Source organism: Corvus moneduloides, chromosome 21, assembly GCF_009650955.1.
Source record: "Corvus moneduloides isolate bCorMon1 chromosome 21, bCorMon1.pri, whole genome shotgun sequence".
Classification (NCBI taxonomy): Eukaryota; Metazoa; Chordata; class Aves; order Passeriformes; family Corvidae; genus Corvus; species Corvus moneduloides.
The window spans coordinates 10,386,133-10,405,513 of record NC_045496.1 but is presented as its reverse complement, the minus strand read 5'-3'; the positions used below and the strand labels follow the sequence as shown (position 1 = coordinate 10,405,513).

Sequence of the window (19,381 nt, the reverse complement as noted above, 5' to 3'; positions counted from 1 at the left end):
CCAGTGGCCAAGGCCAGCAGGGACAGGCACAGGAGGAAGCCTCGATGCCTCTGTCTCTGCTGCCAGTTCAGCATCCTGAGCTTGCTTAATGCTGAGGTCTGAGCTCTGCGTTCCTGCTGAGTTATCCCCTTCCCCGAGTGCCTGCTCAGCTGCATCTCTCCTCCACCCCATCCTGGGAGCTGCTTCCAGCCCTTTCCCTGCAGCCTCAAGGCCGTGCACCCTCCTGGCCCTGCCCGTGCCCCAGTGGGACCAGTGCCACCACCTTCCTCACCCAGTTCAGCGCACTGGGTGCCACTGTGTAAATAGCAATTAGGGCCCATGGCATGAATCAGCAGGGACATTCCCTGGGAGCAGGCTGGGACGGGAAGGGGCAGCAGTGCCACGCCACGCCTGTGACCCAGCCACCCTCCCACGGCCGAGTCATGGAGTCCTGCAGGGGCAAGCAGTGCCTGGGGCATTGCTCGAGCTGTGGCACCGCAGTGAGGGGGAACAGGGTGGTTTGGGGGCTCCCCACCCCACTGCTCTGCTCTGAGCAGCTCTTGCGCTTGCAGACCTTGGCTGGGCTGTGTTCCCATGTGCCAGGGACAGTGGGGCCAGCACAGAGCTGCTGCATGGCTGTCATCACCCTGGTGCCACCATCTCCTTGTCTGGGGCACTGCCCAAGCAGGAGTCTTCCCTCCAAGCCGTGCAAGCTGCTTGTGGGAGGTGGCCCAGCACAGGGACCAACCTGGGGGACAGGGGGCTGGACTGGGGCAGCACAGGGCCTGTGCTGGGGGCTGTACTGGTGGAGCACAGGGCCGTGCTGCCATGCCCCAGGGACAGGCACTTGGCCACAGAGGTGACTCCACTCGTGCTGGGCGAAGAGGAGAGGCGGCCGTGGGCCCAGCTCCTCCCCAGCTCCGGAGGGAGCTGATTGGCGCGGGCATGGCTGCCTGCCCCGGGCTCGCTGCATTTGAGCCGCTTCCAGAAGCTGACAAACCAGACTGGTTAGAGCCAGGCTCGGCCCCAGCCCTGCCTGGCCCACGGCAGGAGGCAGCTGCCTGCGCGGGTGCCCGCCACGCCTGCACCCTTCTGGCACAGCGGGCAGCGCCCGGCAGCGCCCAGCTCGGTGCCCTCTCCTCTGGACCGTGGCGGGTCAGTACTGCGCTGGTGCTGGGGAGGAGGAAGAGGAGGAGGAGGAAGAGGCTGTTGGGTGCTCACGGTGCTGCCCCTCTTGGGGTGGCCTTTCGGTGAGGGTGATGGGGCTGCACCCGGCGTCAGAGGCTCCTGACCCACTGCTCTGGGAGGGCGCCCCAAACCGCCCTGGAGGGATGTTGCGGCTCTGTGCGGACACTGCTGCCTTCAAACCCTTCGGGCAGCCGTGCTGAGGGAGCCTCCTGCCCTGGAGCAGCACCCACATCCCGCACCCAGCCCCGAGGGGCGTCGGGGGTCGGGGGCCGAGCGGGGTGGCCGCTCTGGCCACCCTGATGGAGCCGGCGGAGGGCGAGGAGGCCGAGCCTGGCCCGCAGCCGGTGCAGGCGGCCGGTGGGGAAGGCTGTGCCGGGCAGAGGGACGAGAGCGAGACTGTGGGGCCGGGGGACCCCGGGGAGCCGCCCCGGCTCTGTGGAGAGGCGTCTGCTGCTGCCTGGGGATGCTGGGACCCGCCGCCGGCGGAGGATGCCAGGGAGCCGCTCCTGCCCGGGCATGAGGAGCCGCCTGCCCGCGGTGCCTCCCTGCCTGCGGGGCAGGACCCTCCCGCTGCCGACACCGCCGGCCCCGTCCTGCCCCGCGGGGAGAGCCCGGCGCCGCGGGGGACATCGCCCAGCTCCGAAAGCGTCTCCAGCTCCATCCTGAGCCTCTTCGGCGAGGCAGAGGGCACATCGAGCGATGAGGTGGCGGTGGCAGCAGAGCCGTGCCCCGTGCTGGCGGGCAGCGACGAGGAGTGCCCCATCTGCACGGAGCCCTACGACGAGCAGCGGCACAAGCCGGCCGTGCTGAACTGCAACCATGGGCTGTGCCGCGCCTGCCTGCGGGCCATCATGGCCACGGCCACCGGCGCCGAGCTCGGCCGCGTGCGCTGCCCCATCTGCCGCCAGAAGACGCCCATGCTGGAGTGGGAGATCTGCAAGCTGCAAGAGGAGCTGCTCCTGCTGCACGCCCAGCCCGGCTCCCCCGGAGCCCTGGCCGCCTCCCGGCCCGCTGCCCTGCCGCCCCGGCGCCCGGGCCTGGCCGGCGCCCTCGAGCATCGCTTCCAGGTGCGCTTCCACACCAGCCGCATGTTCGGGTGCCTGCCCTGCGTGCGGTACCCGCCCTGCCTGATCCGCGCCCTGGCCCGGCTGGAGCGGCGCTGCCGCTGCTGCTACCTCCTGCTGCTGGCGCTGCTGCTGGCGGCAGAGATGCTCAGCCTGCTCCTCATCTTCCTCCCCATCGTCCTCATGGTGATGCTCTTCCTCATCCTCGACAAATAGCGCTGCGTTTGTGCCCGCAGGCTGAGCGTGCGTGGGGAGAGGAGCCCGGCTCTGGCTCGGCTGTGGTGACAGCCGGGAGCAAGCCTGTGACCCTGGTGCCTGCCGGTGAGCCCGGAGCGGGTGAGGCAGCGGAGGAGCAGGAGCAGGCAGCTGAGGGAGGCGGCCCTGGAGCTGGGCATCACCTGCACCCGGGCACCAGGTGACACATCAGTGCCGCAGCCAAGGAGCGGATGGAGTGGGAGCCCTTCCTGCGATGGGCACATCCCTGGCCTGGGGCTGGGGACCAAAGAGGCTCTGCGGGCAGAGCAGGGCTGTGCCGGGGGCTGTGCCATGGATTGTGCCACCTGCACCCAGGACAGATGGGCCGGGATCCCCCAGCATGGACTGAAAATACAACCTGTGTTTGTACCACAGCCATGTCCAGCTGAGTTCAGTGCCTGGTCTGAGCATGTCCCCTTGGGGCCCAGCAGTGACACAAGGAGGGGATGGGCACAGCCAGTGGTCCCCAGCCACCCTACAAGGGGTGCGTGCTCCACCATGGCACCTCCCAGCCCTGCCAGGCCGTGCCAGCCATTGCTCAGGCCGTGTCCTTTGGGGAGATAAGTGAGCAAACACGGCTCTGTCCCTGCCATACACGGGTGGAGGAGCCTGTGGTGAGTGGCACCAGGGCTGTGCCCACATGGGACCTGCCATGGAGCAGGAGTGTCCCAGGGGAGAGCAGGAGCTGGGTTCTGCCTTTGACTGCCAGCCTCCAGTGGGGGCCATGCGCCAGCCAGGCCATGCCTGGGACACAGTGTGGCTGCTCTGCACCCTTGTTCCTCCACACTCCTTGGGGATACCTGTACCCCAAGGGGGCAGGGACCGGGCTCCTTCCAGGCTTTCAGCTGCCTTTGGGCTGGTGGTGGGTGGCATGGAGTGGTCAGACCCTCGAAGTCCTCCCAGGATTCCGTTTGGGGGATGCTGACACCCACCTTCGACAGCCTGGAATGTGCAGCAGTGTGTTTGTCACTGCTGGCCTCCTCTGGGTGTCCTGCCAAGGCTCTGTGCTGATCCCATGCCAATTCCCCCCCCCCGTGCTGTCACCCCTCTCTCTCCCCCTCAGCCCAGCCCTGCTGGTAACACTGCTGTGCCCTGTCCTCCTGCCTGGCTGTGCCGGGTTTGTGCAACCATCCCCATGTCCTGGCTTTGCCCTTCTTCCCCGAAAACACCCTATGGGCACCTCCCCAGGGCTGTGGCTGTGGGGGACAGACCACAGGGTGCCAGCCCCCCCCCCACCCCCTTCCCCTTCCTCCTGCCCAGGAAGCGAGTGAGCACTGCTGTGCCCACACAGCCCCACAGAAAACCTGTGTTCTTGTGCCCACAAGGGCAGGGATTTGGGCTGTGGGCTGCTCTGGCAAAGTGCTGAGGCACAGCGTGGGAGCAGGGCACCCCAAAACAGGTCAGGTCAGCAGGCAGAAGCAGGTGCCCCCCCCCCCCCGGCCCTGGTGGCACCAAGGAATATTTATTTATACCAAGTGGAGCAGCTCCATCAGGAGAAGCACCAGTTCAGCCCTGGTGTTTTTGGCTCGATTGAGCCTGTGGGGACAGCGGGGCTCAGACACCTGGGGGACTCCATCACCGTGTGGGAGCCCCGTGTCCCTGCTCCACATTGCATGAGGGTGTTCAGGTGAACCAGGCCAGAGCTGTCCCCACAGTACACCCCCAGCACTCCCCTGCTCCCTGCGCCTGCTGTTGGCACCTCTGGGTGCTGGAAGCTGAAGGGCACCCAAATCCCCCCCAAGGAGGGGGTCCCTGGGGGCTGTGGTGTGGGATGGACCCGTGAGCAATGTGGCTGCAATGTCCACTGCCAGGGCTGGGTCATATTTAGCACCCTGAGATCGTGGTGAGCAGGGCTGGGGCTGGCAGGGCTGACCCGGGGCTGATGCAGGGCCCCTGCTGCAGGCACGGCCTCCAGCACAGCCCCCCAGACCCACCCAACCTCCCCACTTGCAGCCCCGTCCCCTCTCCCAAGCCCCTGACACCCCTTTGCACCCCAGATGCTTCATCACATCCCCCAGTTGCTGGCACCAGGGTGATGTGGTGTCCCCAGAGCGGTGACTTGGCTTTCCCCATCCCTGCAGGGACCTGCCTGTTCTCTCCTGGCTTCTCCCACTGCAGCCCGGCCTGTCCCACCTGGCTCCTGCTCTGGCTGGAGGCATCCCCATCCCACCTGCACCACAACCAGCAGCACCTCCCTTCTCCACTCAGCCCCCCACTCTGGCGACATGTCCTCACCCCCTGCACCTTGGGAGCGTGACCAGAGGGCCAGCAGCCATGGGGCCAGCGGCCATGGGGCCAGCACGGGGAGGGGACATGTCCCTTGAACATGGAGCTAGGCAGTGAGCAGGAGCCGGTGCCTGCGGGCAGCCCTCTCCTGGGTTTGACCCCAAGAAAGCTCCCGAGCTCCGCAGTCCCCCCGCAGCCGCGGGGCCAGCGCTGCCCTGGGCACTGCCGCAGCCTCTCGGGCTCCGTGCCACCGCCCGTTACCGTGCCACCGCGGGCTCGCCGTTGTGCAAGCGGGGGCTGGCACGTCGCAAGCAGCTTCCTCTCGGCCGAGACGGCCGTTTGGGGCTGTGACCACCCCGGGGCGAGGTTTGAGGCTGCGTGTCCCCAAGGAGGGCCCGGTCCTGGTGCTCAGCCACCTCCCTGCAGCCGGGCGGGCGCTGCCCCCTCGCCCAGCTCAGCCTCGCCCTGCGCCGGGGCCGGACCCTCCCGCTGTTTGCATCCAGGGGAGCTGGTCCTGTTGTGCAACCTCGGGGGCAGGAAGGGGGTGGTGGGGACAGGCCCATGGAGACCGGCCTGGGCACTGCCCGGCGCTGCCAGCGCTCCCTGCAGGAGCAGGGCAGCCTCAGCCCCGAGCCCCAGGCACAACCGGCCGGGCTGCAGGAGCTGCTTTTCACAGCACCACAGAAGGCAATGGGCTGGAAGGGACCCACCAGAATCACCCAGTCCAACTCCTGGTCCTGCACAGACACCCCAACAATCCCACCCTGTGCCTGCGAGCGTTCGCTGTCCAAATGCTTCTTGGGCTCTGGGGACCCCTGCCAAAGGCTGAGCCCAAACCAGCCCAGTCTCGGCCCTTCCCGCCTAAAATGAGGCCATTTGGGAAAAGGGTCATCCCCAGGAACTCCCCAGGTGTCCTCTCCCATCATGGGCCAAACTGGACACTGAGAGAGCCCAGAGCTCCCTCCCAGCCTGTAATAGATGTTACAAAAATGAGGAGATTTAACAACCAGCTCACCTGGGAACATCTGGAGCATCTCTGCTCTCCTTTGGCCAAACCTGCTCCTGCAGCAATGTCCTGGCCATGCTCAAGCAGCTCGTAGGACTTGGAGATCTTTAATGCTTAGCATGGAGGCACAAAGCTCAGAATGGCCATGGGAGAGTTTCAGGGGATGTGAAAGACTTTTAGTTCACCTGCACCTGTGACACAAGGACTGGCACCACCCCATGTCCCTGTCCTCTGCAGCAAACCTGGCCCCTCTTCCAGCAAGTGCTTATTCAAGGTTAATAGGGCAGGAGAAATGGGCTGTGGCCCAGCACTCGCTCCTGAAAGGCCCTATTTCTTCTTTAATTGCAACTCAAAATCAAATTAGCAGTTTTAAATTTACTTTGTGCCCAGGAGGTGCCACGAGGGTGGGGGAGAACACGTTGTACCCTTTGTCCTTACGTAATAAAAAGGGTAAATTCCTACTGAGGGCAAAATTGCTGCCACCTCTGCTCTGGCTGGCCAACTGCTTTGGTGTCTTTGGGGACAGAGATGCTCAGCCTGGATTTAATAGGAGCTTTTGGGGTGTCGGAGTTCTTTATCCTGGATTTGGCACGAGCCTTGGGGGTGGTGGAGATCCACATCCTGGACGTGGGGCTGCCCCAGCTCCCCCAAGCAGCCACACCGTGTGGCTCAGTGTGGGGCTGCTGTGACCACCAGGAGATCCCCACACTGCGCCAGGGCTGCACGAAGGATGGTGCAATGTGGCTGCAGGGTGGGGGTGTTGGTGCAGGGACAGGGAGACAGGACACGGCTGCAGCGTGCTCGGGGACAGGGGTGGCAGAGGCTGCATTGTTGGTGCTGTAATTTAGCACTCATGGACTGGGAGGTGGGTTTGTTTTCCAGGCATAGAAACCCCCTGGCATGGGAGCCAGCACACAGGGACAAGGGCTCTGCAGCCACCCTGCACCCTCCTGGGTGTGCTGGTGCTTTGGAAGCAGATGCTCCACTCTGGCCCATAGCAGAGGCAGAGACAGCTGCTGCTCCTGGAGAAGGGAAATTTGAGGGCTGGCACTGGTCGTGCCCACACCAGCCTGTGCCCACACCAGCCTGTGCCCACACCAGCCAGTGTGCACAGCTCGCCCTGGGGAGCTGCGTTGCCCTGGGATCATCATCCCAGCTGCTTCTGCTGCAGATTCCCGGCTCTCCCAGCTGGAGAGCTGCCATCCCAGTGACCCCGGGGTCCATCGGGGCAGGCAGTGGATGCCATTTGTGGTGCTGCCAGGTGCACAGCAGCCCCAGGACAGTGCCTGTGTGCTGTGGGGATGGTTCAGAGAGGGGCCCATGGGTGCAGCTGCCTCACTGGAGCAGGGCAAGGGGAGCCCAGCACTGCCCGTGTCCCTGCCTGGCTCTGTTCAACAGCAGGTGCCACCAGGGCCCGATGACACATCCTCCCCCCAGTATCCCACATCACCTGGGGAGAAAGGGGACATCCCGTGGGTGTTTGAGGGCTCTTGGTGTGGCTGGGGACCCCTTGCCAAGTTGGGCAGGGTCCCCCAAGGTGCCCAGCCATGTGCAGTGGGACCAGGGGCTGGGCAGGGAGGGGACACAACCGCATCAGAGCTGAAAGCCAGGTTGGAGGAGGAGGTGTCAGCCCAGGGGAAAGGTGTAACCTGGGTATCGCCCCCAGCCTGCCCCATGGACGGAGCAGGGCCGGGGTACACGCTGGTGTGTCACCCACCCCTGCCCGCAGTGACGCGCCCCAGACTCCGGCTCGCTCTTCGTTCCAATATAATCTTTATTGGGGAGACTGATGGGGGTCAGAACAAGGCCGGGTATAAAACATGATCATGGTCACAACCAGCAGCGGGAGGCATTGGCAGAGCAACACAGAGACGGTACCGGCCCCGTTCCCTCCGGGGGGAGAACGGTCCGGGGGCTGCGCCAGCAGCATCGCCCGCTCCCTCGGGACGGGATGGGGCATGGACTGGCCCCTCTCCCCGGATGGATGCTGGCCTTTGGCCAGGGCCAGGGGCTGCTGTTTCCTCCAGGATGCAGGATTCTGGGACCCCTCAGGCTCACCCAGCCCCGGTGCCCTGGGACTGTGTGCCCCTGGTGCGGTGGCCATGCTGGGCTGTGGTGCTCAGCCCCATGGGAGCACCCAAAATTATGGCTTTATCTCTTTTTTTGCTTTTTTGCAGCAAACTTACCCCTCCAGGTGCTCTGGAGAAAGCAAGACTGTGCACAGGGGGCTGCTGCCCTGCCAGCCCCTCTGCACAGGGGTCAGAGCAGAGGTGCTGCTCTGGGGAAGGGACTGTGGGCAGGAGCCAGACCTCGGTCCCCCTGCCCAGTCAAATCCCCTTGCTGGAGCCAGCAATTTGGGATACTGGACCCCATGCCACCCTCCTGAGCCATCCCATGGGGCATCGGTGGGGGTCCCGGGAGGAGGGGCAGAGAATGGGCACAGCTCAATGCCTTTGTGAACACGTAGTGGCCTGGAATGGGGTGGCCGGGGATGGATGGGGAAAAACAAGAATCCTCCAAAACGAGGACAAAGTGGAGCTTTCCTCAAGTGCCTGCGGAGGACATGGGCCGCACATCTGCTGGCATCCGAGGGGCCGGTGCGGCGGCTTGGTGTGGCTACTGAGACTCGGGCACACGGTGGTGTGGCCACTGAGATGAAAGCTTTGGCAAATAACTTACAGAGAGGGGGCGGAGGGGGCAGCTGGGGACCTGTCCTGACTTCCTGTGATGGGAGGGTGGCCCAGTGTGGCACCGTGCACCTCCAGGGCTCCTTGTGCTGCTGCTGCCGGCCGTGGGGCGATGGGGAGGGTGTCACTCCGGCCGGGACCCAGCGTCCGCTCTCGGGAGAGCCGGGGAGAGAGGAGGGACGGGCGCTCGGGGAAGGAGCACGGCGAGATGCTCGCTGCACCACGGGAGCACCCGCCGCAGGGCCGGGGGAGCTGCAGACCCCGGGTGCGCTGGTAGATGTGCTCCCCACGCCAGCGTCCCTCTCCCCGGGCACCACCGGTGTGTAGGGGGCTGCTGCCAGGTCCCAGCACCCCCAGTGCCCCCCGCGAGTGCTGGCAAGAACACCAGTCCCACATCCTTGGCCGTGGTGAGTATCAGAGCATTCCCTGGCTGTGCCACCGGCAGAGAGGGGACAGGGGACTGGCCGTGCTGCTGGCCGCGCCGTCCCGCCCGCCGTGCCCGCTGCGGAGGGGCGGGCGGGGCGCGGGGCTCACATGATGGTGCAGGAGGACAGCGGGTTCCGGATGTGGCAGGTGCAGGCGGCCCCGCAGTACTGGCGGAAGGTCTGGTAGCAGCTGCGGTCGGTGTCGCTGCTCCACTGGACGGGGTTGGCGGCCAGGGCCTCGGCCGGCAGTCTGTTCAGGATACTGGTGTTGACGGCCAGCGCCGCCAGCCCGTAGTCGGTGAAGAGGACGGTCTCCCGCTTGCAGGTGGGGCAGGAGATGAACTTGTACTTGGGGCAGGACTCGTAGAGGATCTGCAGGCACTCCTCGCACACCGAGTGCAGGCAGGAGAGGATGCGGGGCCGCTTGTTGGTGAAGTTGTACATGTGGCCGCAGGTGGGGCACTCCAGGGGCTCGCAGGGCGTCGAGGGATGCAGCACGTACTGGTTGACGATGACCTCGTCCGACGGCGGCTGCCGGTGGTAGCAGACCTCGGAGCTGCCCTTGCGCTGGCCCTGGTAGCCGCGCTCGCGCCGCGGCAGGGGGGGAGTCCGGGGCAGCGGCAGCGGCCCGGGGGTGGCATCCAGGGCGGGGATGTCCCCGCACGCCTGGTTGACGATGATCTCGGACTCGGAGGGCCACGCGCGCTTGGCCACGAGGGGCGGCTCGCGGCGCGGGGCGGGCGCGTAGCGCGGCTGCGACGCCTGCAGCTCCGAGAACTTCTCCGGGTGGATGATTTTCATCGCCTCCATTTTAATGATGACCTGTTGCCCTTTCAGACACGACATGAGTATTGTTTTCACATTACTGTCCACTGCTCTGGGGTCTCCGAGGGTCGCCTGCATGAGGCTAAAACATGCTGGCAGCCTGCTGAGCTTTCAATCTCGGTCTGGCCGCAGAGCAGGAGCACAGGGAGCAGCCGCTGGTGTGGGAGAGCATCCTGGGGAGACGGGGCAGTGCCAGCGGGCCCCGCGCCCCTCTTCTGCAGCCAGCCCCGAGGGTGCCAGGTGCGAGGCTAGGGCAGGCAGGAGAAGGCAGGGCTCACAGTGGCATCCTGCCTGCCTTCGAGGTGCTCTTGGGCGGGTGATCAAAGCGCCGGCTCCCGGCAGCCTCGCCGGGATGTTAACGTGACATTGGCAGTCACTCAGCAGCCCTGCTCTTCGCCTTCGCTGCCACTTCCCACAGCGGATCAGCTGCAGCCGGGAACAGTAATCTGGGGGTGGTGGCACTGGGCACTGCCCAGGGCAGGTGAGTCCAGGGAGGGTCTCGCGGAACTGGCGGTAGCTCTCACTTCGCCCCAGCCCGGCCTCTATTCCTGTTTACATGCAGTGGGATCCTCGTGGCGCTGAAGAATGTGTTTGCAAATTCCTTTGCTCTGACTTCCCGGCTCTCCCACTTGCCGTCACCGGCAGCTCCCACAGGGCAGGGGCTCAGGGCACATCCCGTGCTGGAGGGCAGCTCACCTTGGCTGCGGCCAGGACACCACACACCTTGTCCCCTCGATCCCTGGTACCTCTGTCCCCAGATCAGCTTCGCGCTTGCTGGAAATGAAAAGTGAGAGGGGGTTGGATCCAAGTCTCTTCAGGGATCTACCGGCTGCCAGCGCTCCCTCGGGATGCGTGCCCGCCTGCATCTCGGCAATTCGGCAACCGAGCCCTGCAGGTCCTGTCCATCCGCCCGCGTGCTTGGGCTGCGGAAGTGGGAGCAGGCAGGTATTTCCCCCCAGGCATCCCCTCGGCGGCCCCGAGCGTGGGGTTCCGGCACCCCCCTCTGCCCTGAGGGGGAGGGCAGGTCCCCCAGAGCCCCGCTGGGCTGCAGGGCCCCTCCCGAAGGGGCTCCTCCACCGACCTGCCTCTGCTCAGGGTTTTCTCTCACGTTTAGCCCCTCCTCTGCTCAGTGGATCTATTTTTACCTCCGTCGCTTGCTCCTGATCTGTCCCTGCTATTATCCCTCCCTCCAGCTTCCTCTCCCCCCTTCCCAGCTCCCTGCCCTTGTCCCGGGGCTGATGGAGAGGACAGGCCACGTTTGGGGGCAGGAGATGGGGGGCAGGCAGCCAGCTCGGGGCCATTTTCTCCCTCGGCAGCCCCTGCGCCAGCCCGGCTCTCCTCCGAGAAGGGTGAAGGCGCTCTCCTCCATCACGCTGCAAATCCTGTTAGAGGGATGCCTGCTCCCGCCGGGCGCTGCCAGGCCTGGCGGAGGGGGCCCGAGGGGGCCATCTGCTTGCAGCAGCAGCCTTTGGGGATGAAGAGAGGCCGTGGGGCTTCAGCCCCGGGTGCCTGAGAGCTGGGAGGGGGGCCGGATCCCTGCCCAGCCCCAGTCGAGTTGTCCCGGGGGGCATGCCCTGGCAGCACCGGGGTCCCGCAAGCATCCTGCCCTGGGGAGGGAGGCCTCGCCGCTTTCATTCCCCATCACGGGCCCACATCCTGCACCCCACATCCTGCACCCCGCGCCCCACAAGCTGCAGATATTCCCCCCCCCCTCCCGCACACAGCAGCAGCCCCGGGGCTCTGCCTGCAGCTCTCACACAGACACTCACCCGCAGCGCCCACGAGCACAGCGATCCGGGTGGTCAGCAGTGCCACGCACTGTCACCGCGTTCCCACGCTCGTTCTGTCACACCCCTTCACGCACAGCCCTGGCGCAGCACCCCGCACCCCCACCGCCCCTGGGGCGACACAGCCCCCCGCCGTCCCCGTCGCTTGTGGGGCGACACAGCCCCCGCCGTACCCCACACCCCATCACTTCTGGGGCGACACAGCCCCCGCCGTACCCCGCATTCCCATCACTTCTGGGGTGACACAGTCCTCCCGAGCACCTTCCCCTCGCCACCCTCCCACAGCAGTCTCCAGCCCCACACGCCGCTGCCCCACGCTCGCAGCCCCACGGAGCGCACGCCTGTGCACACACCAGTGATCCCTCACACACACACACGTGCGCTCCCGCACGCCCGCAGGGTGACCCCCCCCGCCCCTGCCCGCCCTTACCTGCGCTGGCCCGGGGCAGGGGTCCCGGTTCAGCCGCCAGCCTCCGCTCCGGTGCCGGTGCGGCTCCGCAGGCCCGAGCGGCGGAGGTTATCTGAAAGGCAGAGGGATGCGGCGCTGCCCCGGCCAGACGCGGCTCCCCAGGGATGCTGGCGGCTCCGAGGCGCGGCTCCACGGGGACGGTCCTGGCCGGCCGGGCCGCCCCCGGCCCCGCTCCCCCCGTCCCCGCCGCCTGCTCCGGCCGCGGCCGCGGCGGCGCGGGGAGAGACCGGGTACAGAGGCCGGGGCTGGCGGCGCCGGGGTGCTCCGGATGCTCGGCGGGGACCGGCGGCCGGGGGAGCCGGCAGGTACCGCCGCTGCCGCTCCGCGGGGCTCTTTCGTGCCCTCCCCCGGCTTCCCCCGCCGCCCCCGGCCGCGGACCCCGGCACGGCGCGGGGCTGATGCAACACCCCCGGCCGGCAGCGCAGGCTGCGGGGGGCTGGTGCCCGGCTCCCCTGTGCCCCTCGGCAGGTGCAGGCAGCGGCGGGCAGCAGCGGGCAGGCAGCGGCGGCTCCGTGCCCGCCGTTCCCGGGGCCCGGCGGCGCGGGCGCTGCTGCGCGCTCCCGCCGCCGCCCGCAGTGCCGCCGCAGTGGTGCAGCCGCCTCACATTTCTCTCGCTCAGCAGCGCCGGGGCCCGCCGGCCGCAGCGCCTGACGCCCCGCACACCCCCTCCCCTCCCCGCCCCGCACCCCCACCTCCCCGCACGCCCCCTCCCCGCCCCGCACCCCGCTTGCCCCGCTCCCTCCCCCACCCGCACCCCTTCATCCGCCCCGCACACCCCCTCCCCGCACATTCCTCCTTGCCCCGACCGTCTCCCCTCGTCCCACACACCCCCCTTCTCCGCCCCACAGCCCCTCTCCCCCCACACCCCTCTCCCCGTAGCCGTCCCCGAACCCTCCGTGCGGCCCCGCTCCTGCTCCCGCTGCCGGCCAGGCCCCCGCGGGTCGTTCCGAGGGGCCCGCCGTGACTCAGCATCCAGCGCCGCTGGAAGAGGCTCTGCGGCCGCGGTGCTGCTCCGGGGCCGCGGCTGTGGGGCGGCATCGGGGAGCGGGGCCCTGCCAGCAGCCCTGCAGCCCCCGGGGCTGGGAAGAGGTCGGACAGCCGGGAATACCCCCACCACTGCTTTTTCGCACTGCCAAGTCAGCCATGCACCCCACTGTGTCCCCTGGGATCCGTGGCCACTGGCTGTCGGGGGAGCAGAGGGGGTCCCCTGACATCCCCCAGTCCCTGCTGGGCTCCAGGGCAGCTGGGCACAGGGGCTCACTGGTCCCTGGGGATGTGGTGGACTCAGTGTGGTGGGTGGGGGGTCACACCACCACTGGGTCCCAGCAATGCTGGCAGGTCCCTGCAGAGCACTGGGGAGCATCGCTCATGGCTGTGGGCTTGCTGGTGTGACCCCCAGTGTGGCACAGGGAGACAGGACCCCACGGGCTGGGACACCCCACAAGGTGCCCTGAGTGGATGACTCCTGGTCTGTGCTTCCTGGCTCCTGCAGATGTGAGAGGCGTGGATGCTCCCCGGCAGATGTTAGAGGCCAGGCTGCCTTCTCCCCCTGCTGTGGGTGCCTCCAGAACGGGGACCGCACAGGCACATGGCCAAAATGAGCGGGTAGCCCCACAGAGAGCCCTCCAGCTCCCATGCCCGACCCCAGCAACAGTGACCCAGGCATGTGTGCACTCGAATCCAAACCCACTCCACCACCCCGTCCAACCCTGGCTGGGGCAGGGTGCTGGTGGGGGCTCACCAGGCTCCTTTGGGTGCTGCTGGGGTTTCCCTGCTCATGTCACCCATTGCTGGTTTTTAGTTTTTCTATATTACTCCAGGACTTTGCCTGGACTTTTATGCCGTCCCTGAAGGTTACCCTGCCCAGACCTGCTTGCTGACCTTCCAGCCCTGCTGCAGCAAAGATCCAGCCCCTGTACCAAGGGGTCTGCATGGTCCTGGAGCTGTGTCATGGCCACGCAGCTACACTGTGCTCACACCATCGCTGTCTCTGGCCCTGCCATCAGTGGGATGGACACAGGAACTGGAGTTTCCATATTTCACAGCTCTGCCAGGCCTTATGCAGCCCATAGAGGATCTTCTCACCCACACGTCAGGCAATGATGCTAAAAAACCCAGGTACGTCTCTTCCTGACCTGGTAGACACGACCAAAGCCACCCGGGGCAGAAGGATGCCCTGGCACCCCAAGGGCTCAGTTGTGCTCCATTCCCAGGCCAGACTGACCTTAGGGTGTGGTTCTCCCTGGGAACCCTGCAGCACCACCTCCACCTGGAAATCCACATTCTCTTCTTGACAATGGTTGAGTTTTTAATCTTTGAGTTTCTTTCACTGCATAAGGGATCTTCCAAACGCCTTTGCCTCTCGTCCCTCTGAGTGCCGTTCTTTGATCTGCTCACCTGCCGAAATCAGCGTGAGGCTGCTGCTGCCTGGCACTCCAACCAACACTGCTGAACAGGGATTCCCTTAATCTTCCCCATCCTCCCTGTGTCAGGTGCTCCTGCCTTCCCTGCTAACGTGCCTGGGTGCAGATAGCAAGAGCCGATATCTTACGCTTGAGCTCCCTGAGCAGAGGAAATTGCAGGAAGTGAGCGAGCACGAGCTATTTTCTGTTATTAATTCATACGGCATCCCCGTGCTGACCCAGCTACACAGTGTTATTATGCTGCTGTTCCGTCAGTTAGGCAACAGCTCTATTTAAAAATAATCATAAATTACATTGGGCATCTTTTCTGCTGAATAAGAGTGTGTTTGTGCCAAGGTGCTGGGATCTTCCTGTTGCCCCAATGGCTCTGCCTCTGCTTCACATGCTCAAAGCAGAGCTTTCCCTTTTCTCTGCTGAGTTGGTCCACCAAGATCTCTGCTTTACTGAAATAATCTCATCCTTCAAAACCTGCACCCTCCATCTCTATCTGGGCCTGTGTGGCTCAGACTTGACTGATGACCCCACCAAACCCTGTGGCCACCTCTAATCTCTGCCTTTGGCTCTTGTCTCTTACTCCTGGGTTTGACACCTAACTTTGGCATATAAACACCCATGCTGCATTATCTTTTATAAAAACCTTTTGCACTTAGTGTTATCATAAACATGTTTTGGCTGTGTGTGGATATCCTCAGAATGCCTTCTGAGCTGTGCTGATGTGATGTGGGTGCTCTCCTGGGCTTTACAAGCAGCACTGATGTATTTGGCCATTTTCAGAGACCTTGTCAGCAGGCCAAGCACACCTTTGGGTTCAGAGGTTGCTCCTCAGCTCTGTTGTACCTGCTGTCCTCGGGTCCTGCTTTGAGCTCTCCTTGGACAGACATGCAGGAGCAGCTTTGCCAGTGGATTCCCTTCGCTTGTCCCAGATGAACAAGGTTTTGCTGTTTGTAACCAGGAGGTTATTGCTGTAATTCAGGGGGTGTTGGCCTTGTGTGAAACCACAGCTTCTTTCTGCAAAATTCATTCCTTTCCAGTGTCTTGACTGGATCAGTTCTAAACCTTTGCTCTGTAAGTGTGTTGGGAGCTGTGACACTGCTGGCCAGGCTTTGCAGAGATGAATGGTGAAGCCAGAAGATAATTTGGCCCTAAATTTCTTCCTCACCATCAGCCATCACCTGCTCAGCCATCCAACTGTGTGCTCAGGATCTTATTGCCCTTCTGGATTTCTAGCACCTGTGGGAAGGACCCGTTGTGAGAGGATGGCCCCACTCTCACTTGGTGCCAGCCCTGTGCCCTGATGGCACCTGAGGCTTTTCTTCCCACCCCACCTGAGTGGGCCGACAGCTCTGTGTGAGCCAAACCTTCCTGTCCAGCATCCACATCCCCATCCATGCTGTCTGTGCTCCTGGTGGCAGCACCTCAGGCTACCTTTCTTCTCTCCTTGCTTCTCCCATTACCGAGTTCACTTGTCAGGGTCCCGCACGCATCCACAGCTCTTCCCAAAATCCCGTCTGTTTCTCACACCAATCTTGTTTTGCTCTGGTGAATCACTCATCACACAGATAATTCACCCACAAGAACATGAGCTCATCCCCAGCTTTGCAGAGAGCAGCTTTCTCTGCAGGTCTGTGCGGGGCAGCACCAGTGGCAGGGCCTGCCCGGCTGCTCGGGGGCCACAGGGACAGCCCGGCCCGGCCTGGCTGGGAGGGATGGACATGGTACCATACCCCGTGTTTTCATCCTCTGTGTCCCATCCCCTTGGGACTCTCTCTCCTTCCCAAGTTAGAGCACCAGGAGAAGGGACCCCAAGGGCCACGATCAGCACCAGCCCAGGCTGAGACCCTCCAGGCCTGGCTGAGGTGGCCACAAGAGCCCAGCACAGACCCCACCAGGAGGGGAAAGCAAGGCAGCTCTCATCAGCCACAATGCTCCCCCAAAACCACCAGAGGAGCTGTCTGTGCGGCTTGCCCAGGCGGAGCAAACACCATTTTGAAGGAAGGATGCTACTGAAATATCTGCCAAGAAAGCAGCAGAGTCTCTTGTTGCCAGCTGGTAGCTGAAGGCTGCCCCAGCTGCTGCAGAGCTGTTCCCTGGCCACTGTCCGGAGCAGCGTGTGGGTTGCTGGTGGTCAGGACCTGATCACTGATCCTAAGGCCCTGGTGGGGGCTTTCATGTGGTGGTTTCTAGGCTTGCAGCTGTCCACAGAGACTCCACCATGAGAGAAGTGATGCTCAGAAGATCCCCAAAGTGTCTGAAGCCACACACAAACTCTGAGATGCACATGTGGTGCTCTGATCAGCTTGAAGGTTATGGATGTTCCTAAAGCCCCAACAGAGTCCAAGGCGGTGACCACAAAGCGCTAAAGCTGCATTTCAGGGCGAGAGGGTGCAAGGAAGACCCATTTCCTTTAGAAAACACCTTGTGTCCAAGGAAAACAGGACAGGGCTGGCCCAGAAATAGCAATGGCAGTTCTGCAGAAGCCTTCCCCCAGCCCATGCAGCCCAGCTGATGCCGGCTTTAACAGAGCCTGAGGGATTTGAGGCTCGGAAGAAACCAGAGCATGTGCCAGCGCTGGGATCCAGGCGCTGTCCCTGCTCTCCTTCGCGGGCTGGGCGGGTGCAGGGCTGGTGGAGCAGCTCTGGTGCCGACGCTGGGGCTGTGGCAGGCGCCTTGTAATTGTGGTGACATTTAGCGTTTGCTGTGCTGGCTCCCCGGGAGAGCTCAGCGCTCGTAACCTGCCGGCGCTGCTCGCCTGGACGCCGCGGCCAGGCACAAACTGGGTCAGGGAGGAGGAGGAGCAGCGGCGGCCGTGTGTGCCTCCGAGGTGCCCGCTGGGACACGAGGGGCCTGGCACAGGTGCTGAGGTGCCCAAAATCCTGCTCCTCCCTCCTGGGGCTGCCTCAGTTGGGACACAGCTCCGAACAGCAGCCCAGACTGAAGCAGCGATTTGTTTTTGCAGCATAATTTCAGCTTTTGCAGGAAAACTTCCCTGAAGGCAGCGGATGGGACCCCTCAAGCCCTGTCTGACTCTTGGCTGCTGCCCCCCTTGCTCTGGACATGGCCCCACGTCCGAGGCTGTGGCTGTGCTTGCAAGATCCTGCTGTCCCCGTGTGACTGTCCTGGGCCTCCCAACAGGACCTGAGGGCACCATGTGCTCCCCCATCGCCACTCCCAGCAGCCTGGCAGCACCCTCTGGCTCTCCTGCTGGCCCTTCTGCTCAGCTTGAGCAACCTGTGCTCTTGTCTGGAGCACCACGGCTGCATTTCTAGGTCAGTTGGGTGAATTTGGGTGTTGAACGGAGGATTTTGTTTTTCCTGCATGCCTGTAACCCTCCCGGGGAGCTGTGTGGTGCACAGCTGGGAGCTGGCCCTGGGCACAGCTCCTGCTCTGGCAGAGGCTGCAGGGCCCTGTGGGGCTGTCGGAGCAGGAGCTGCTGCTGCTCTCAGAGCTGGGGAGCCGAGCCAATGCTTGCTCTGAGTGTGTGGTGGGAGAGCTGCAGCAGGGGAAGAGGGGTGGCTCGCAGGCCTGGGGATGGGAGGTTGGAAGGGGGAGTGTGGGTCAGGTGTGAGGAGCTGCTGGAGCTGGTGAACTCCCCAGCACTGCCGTGGGTGGGAGCTGGGAGCACGTGGAAGCCGTGGCAGAGGGTCCCTGGCAGGGGCTGCATCCCACAGGGCAGGAATGGGGGGCTGCACCAGCTCCTGAGGACGTTCCCTGGGGTTGACAGAACCATCTGGCCTTGGGGTTTTTATCACCCCGATTTCTTCAGTCCTCCAAGAGCCTGGTCCAGTATGGCTGGTGCCAGGATGCTGGGGACCTCGTGGCCTGTCCTTCCCCTCTGCTCCCTCCAGGGACGACTCCTTGCCCAGTGCCTTGGCTGAAGGGAGACCTTTGGGCACAAGGGGGTTGCAGCAGCCTGGTGCTCCTGTGCAGGCTGTGGGGAAGCAAGTGGAGCACTGGAGCCAGGGTGACGTGGGGAGGGGAGGTCATTCCATGTAACAGAAACCAGGGCTCCAGCTGGGGAGGGGACCCAGCGTGCCCAGACTGCTGCGGGAGCTGTCAGGTGCCACTGGGACTGTGCTGTGCCCCTGGGACAGGACAGAGGTAACCAGAGAGACTTGGACCACCATGAGCCACGTCCCTGTCTGCTGGGGGCACGTGTGTGTTTGGGGGTGGAATGGGGAGCTCTGCAGGGCACTGAGCACCCCCAGCCCCTGCCAGGTGCTCTGGAGCCATCATGGTCCCATGGATGGGGAAGAGGGGGCAGTTTTGAGGCTGCAGGCTCAATGTTTTTGCTTTGAAGGTGCAGGCTCAAGGCTGAGGGCTGTCCCCCAGCAAGGCACACGGGGTCCCTGGGAGCCCCCCGTCTGCCCCGGCTCACCCAGCCCTGGCTTCTGCAGGACCCTGATCTGCACACGGGGTTTGGGGCTGGCAGGGCTGCGGAGGAGGCTCTGCAGCAGCGCAGGGGCTGCCTGCCCGGCGGCTGCCTGCGTGCCAGCACGGAGCTGCCAGCCTGCGCCAGCCCGGCGCTCGCATCCCTCCCTCGGCAGACGCAAATGGGAGCAGACAGCCCGGCTCGAGCGGTAAAGATCAAACCCCGGGAGCCCGGGGCTGCTGTCAGCGCGGGCAGGGCGCTCGGAGCCATCCCGGGAGTGGCAGCCCCGGCGCTGGCCCTGCCTGCTGATGCCCCTGCCAAGGCTCTGTGTCCCCGCGTGGCTGCAGCACGGGGAAGATGGCAGGGGCTGCCCACGCTGCTGCCGTGCTGCTGCGACCATTGCAGGGGCTGGCGTGGCCACGGGCAGAGGATCCGGGGGTTTGTCTGCCCTGGATTTCCAGTCTGGGAGATGCACGCGCGCTGCTAGCATGCAGGAAGAACTGGTCCTGTTCCTCTCGCTGGGCTCTGCCGGCAGGGATGCTCCTGTGCCCGGCATCTCCCCAGGGACTGCACTCCGGCTCCTCCTTGGGCTCAGGGCGGCAGACGAGAAGGTGGCCCCGGAGCACGGCACTGCCGGGAACTGCTGTAGAAAGGCCCCTCCACTGCCCCAGCCTCGTC

General features: G+C 64.5%; 1 protein-coding gene across 2 annotated transcripts; it reads right to left on the bottom strand.

Moving 5' to 3' along the window:
• Window positions 1-7,471: 7,471 nt before the first annotated feature.
• RNF208 (ring finger protein 208) lies at window positions 7,472-12,441 on the bottom strand. 2 transcript variants are annotated; one of them, XM_032130957.1, is made up of 2 exons: window positions 11,873-12,441; window positions 7,472-10,429 (listed from the first exon to the last, which is right to left on the bottom strand). In XM_032130957.1, the coding sequence occupies exon 2, from the start codon at window positions 9,731-9,733 to the stop codon at window positions 8,936-8,938; it is 798 nt and encodes a 265-aa protein (XP_031986848.1). In that variant the 5' UTR covers window positions 9,734-10,429; window positions 11,873-12,441; the 3' UTR covers window positions 7,472-8,935. The 2 variants fall into 2 exon arrangements, with proteins under 2 accessions (XP_031986848.1, XP_031986850.1); XM_032130959.1 differs by lacking the exon at window positions 11,873-12,441 and adding an exon at window positions 11,425-11,517.
• Window positions 12,442-19,381: the final 6,940 nt, after the last annotated feature.

What these genes read in the sequence shown, in the direction of transcription:
- RNF208 (XM_032130957.1), bottom strand. Translation starts at nt 9,733, where the DNA reads ATGCAGGCGACCCTCGGAGACCCCAGAGCAGTGGACAGTAATGTGAAA.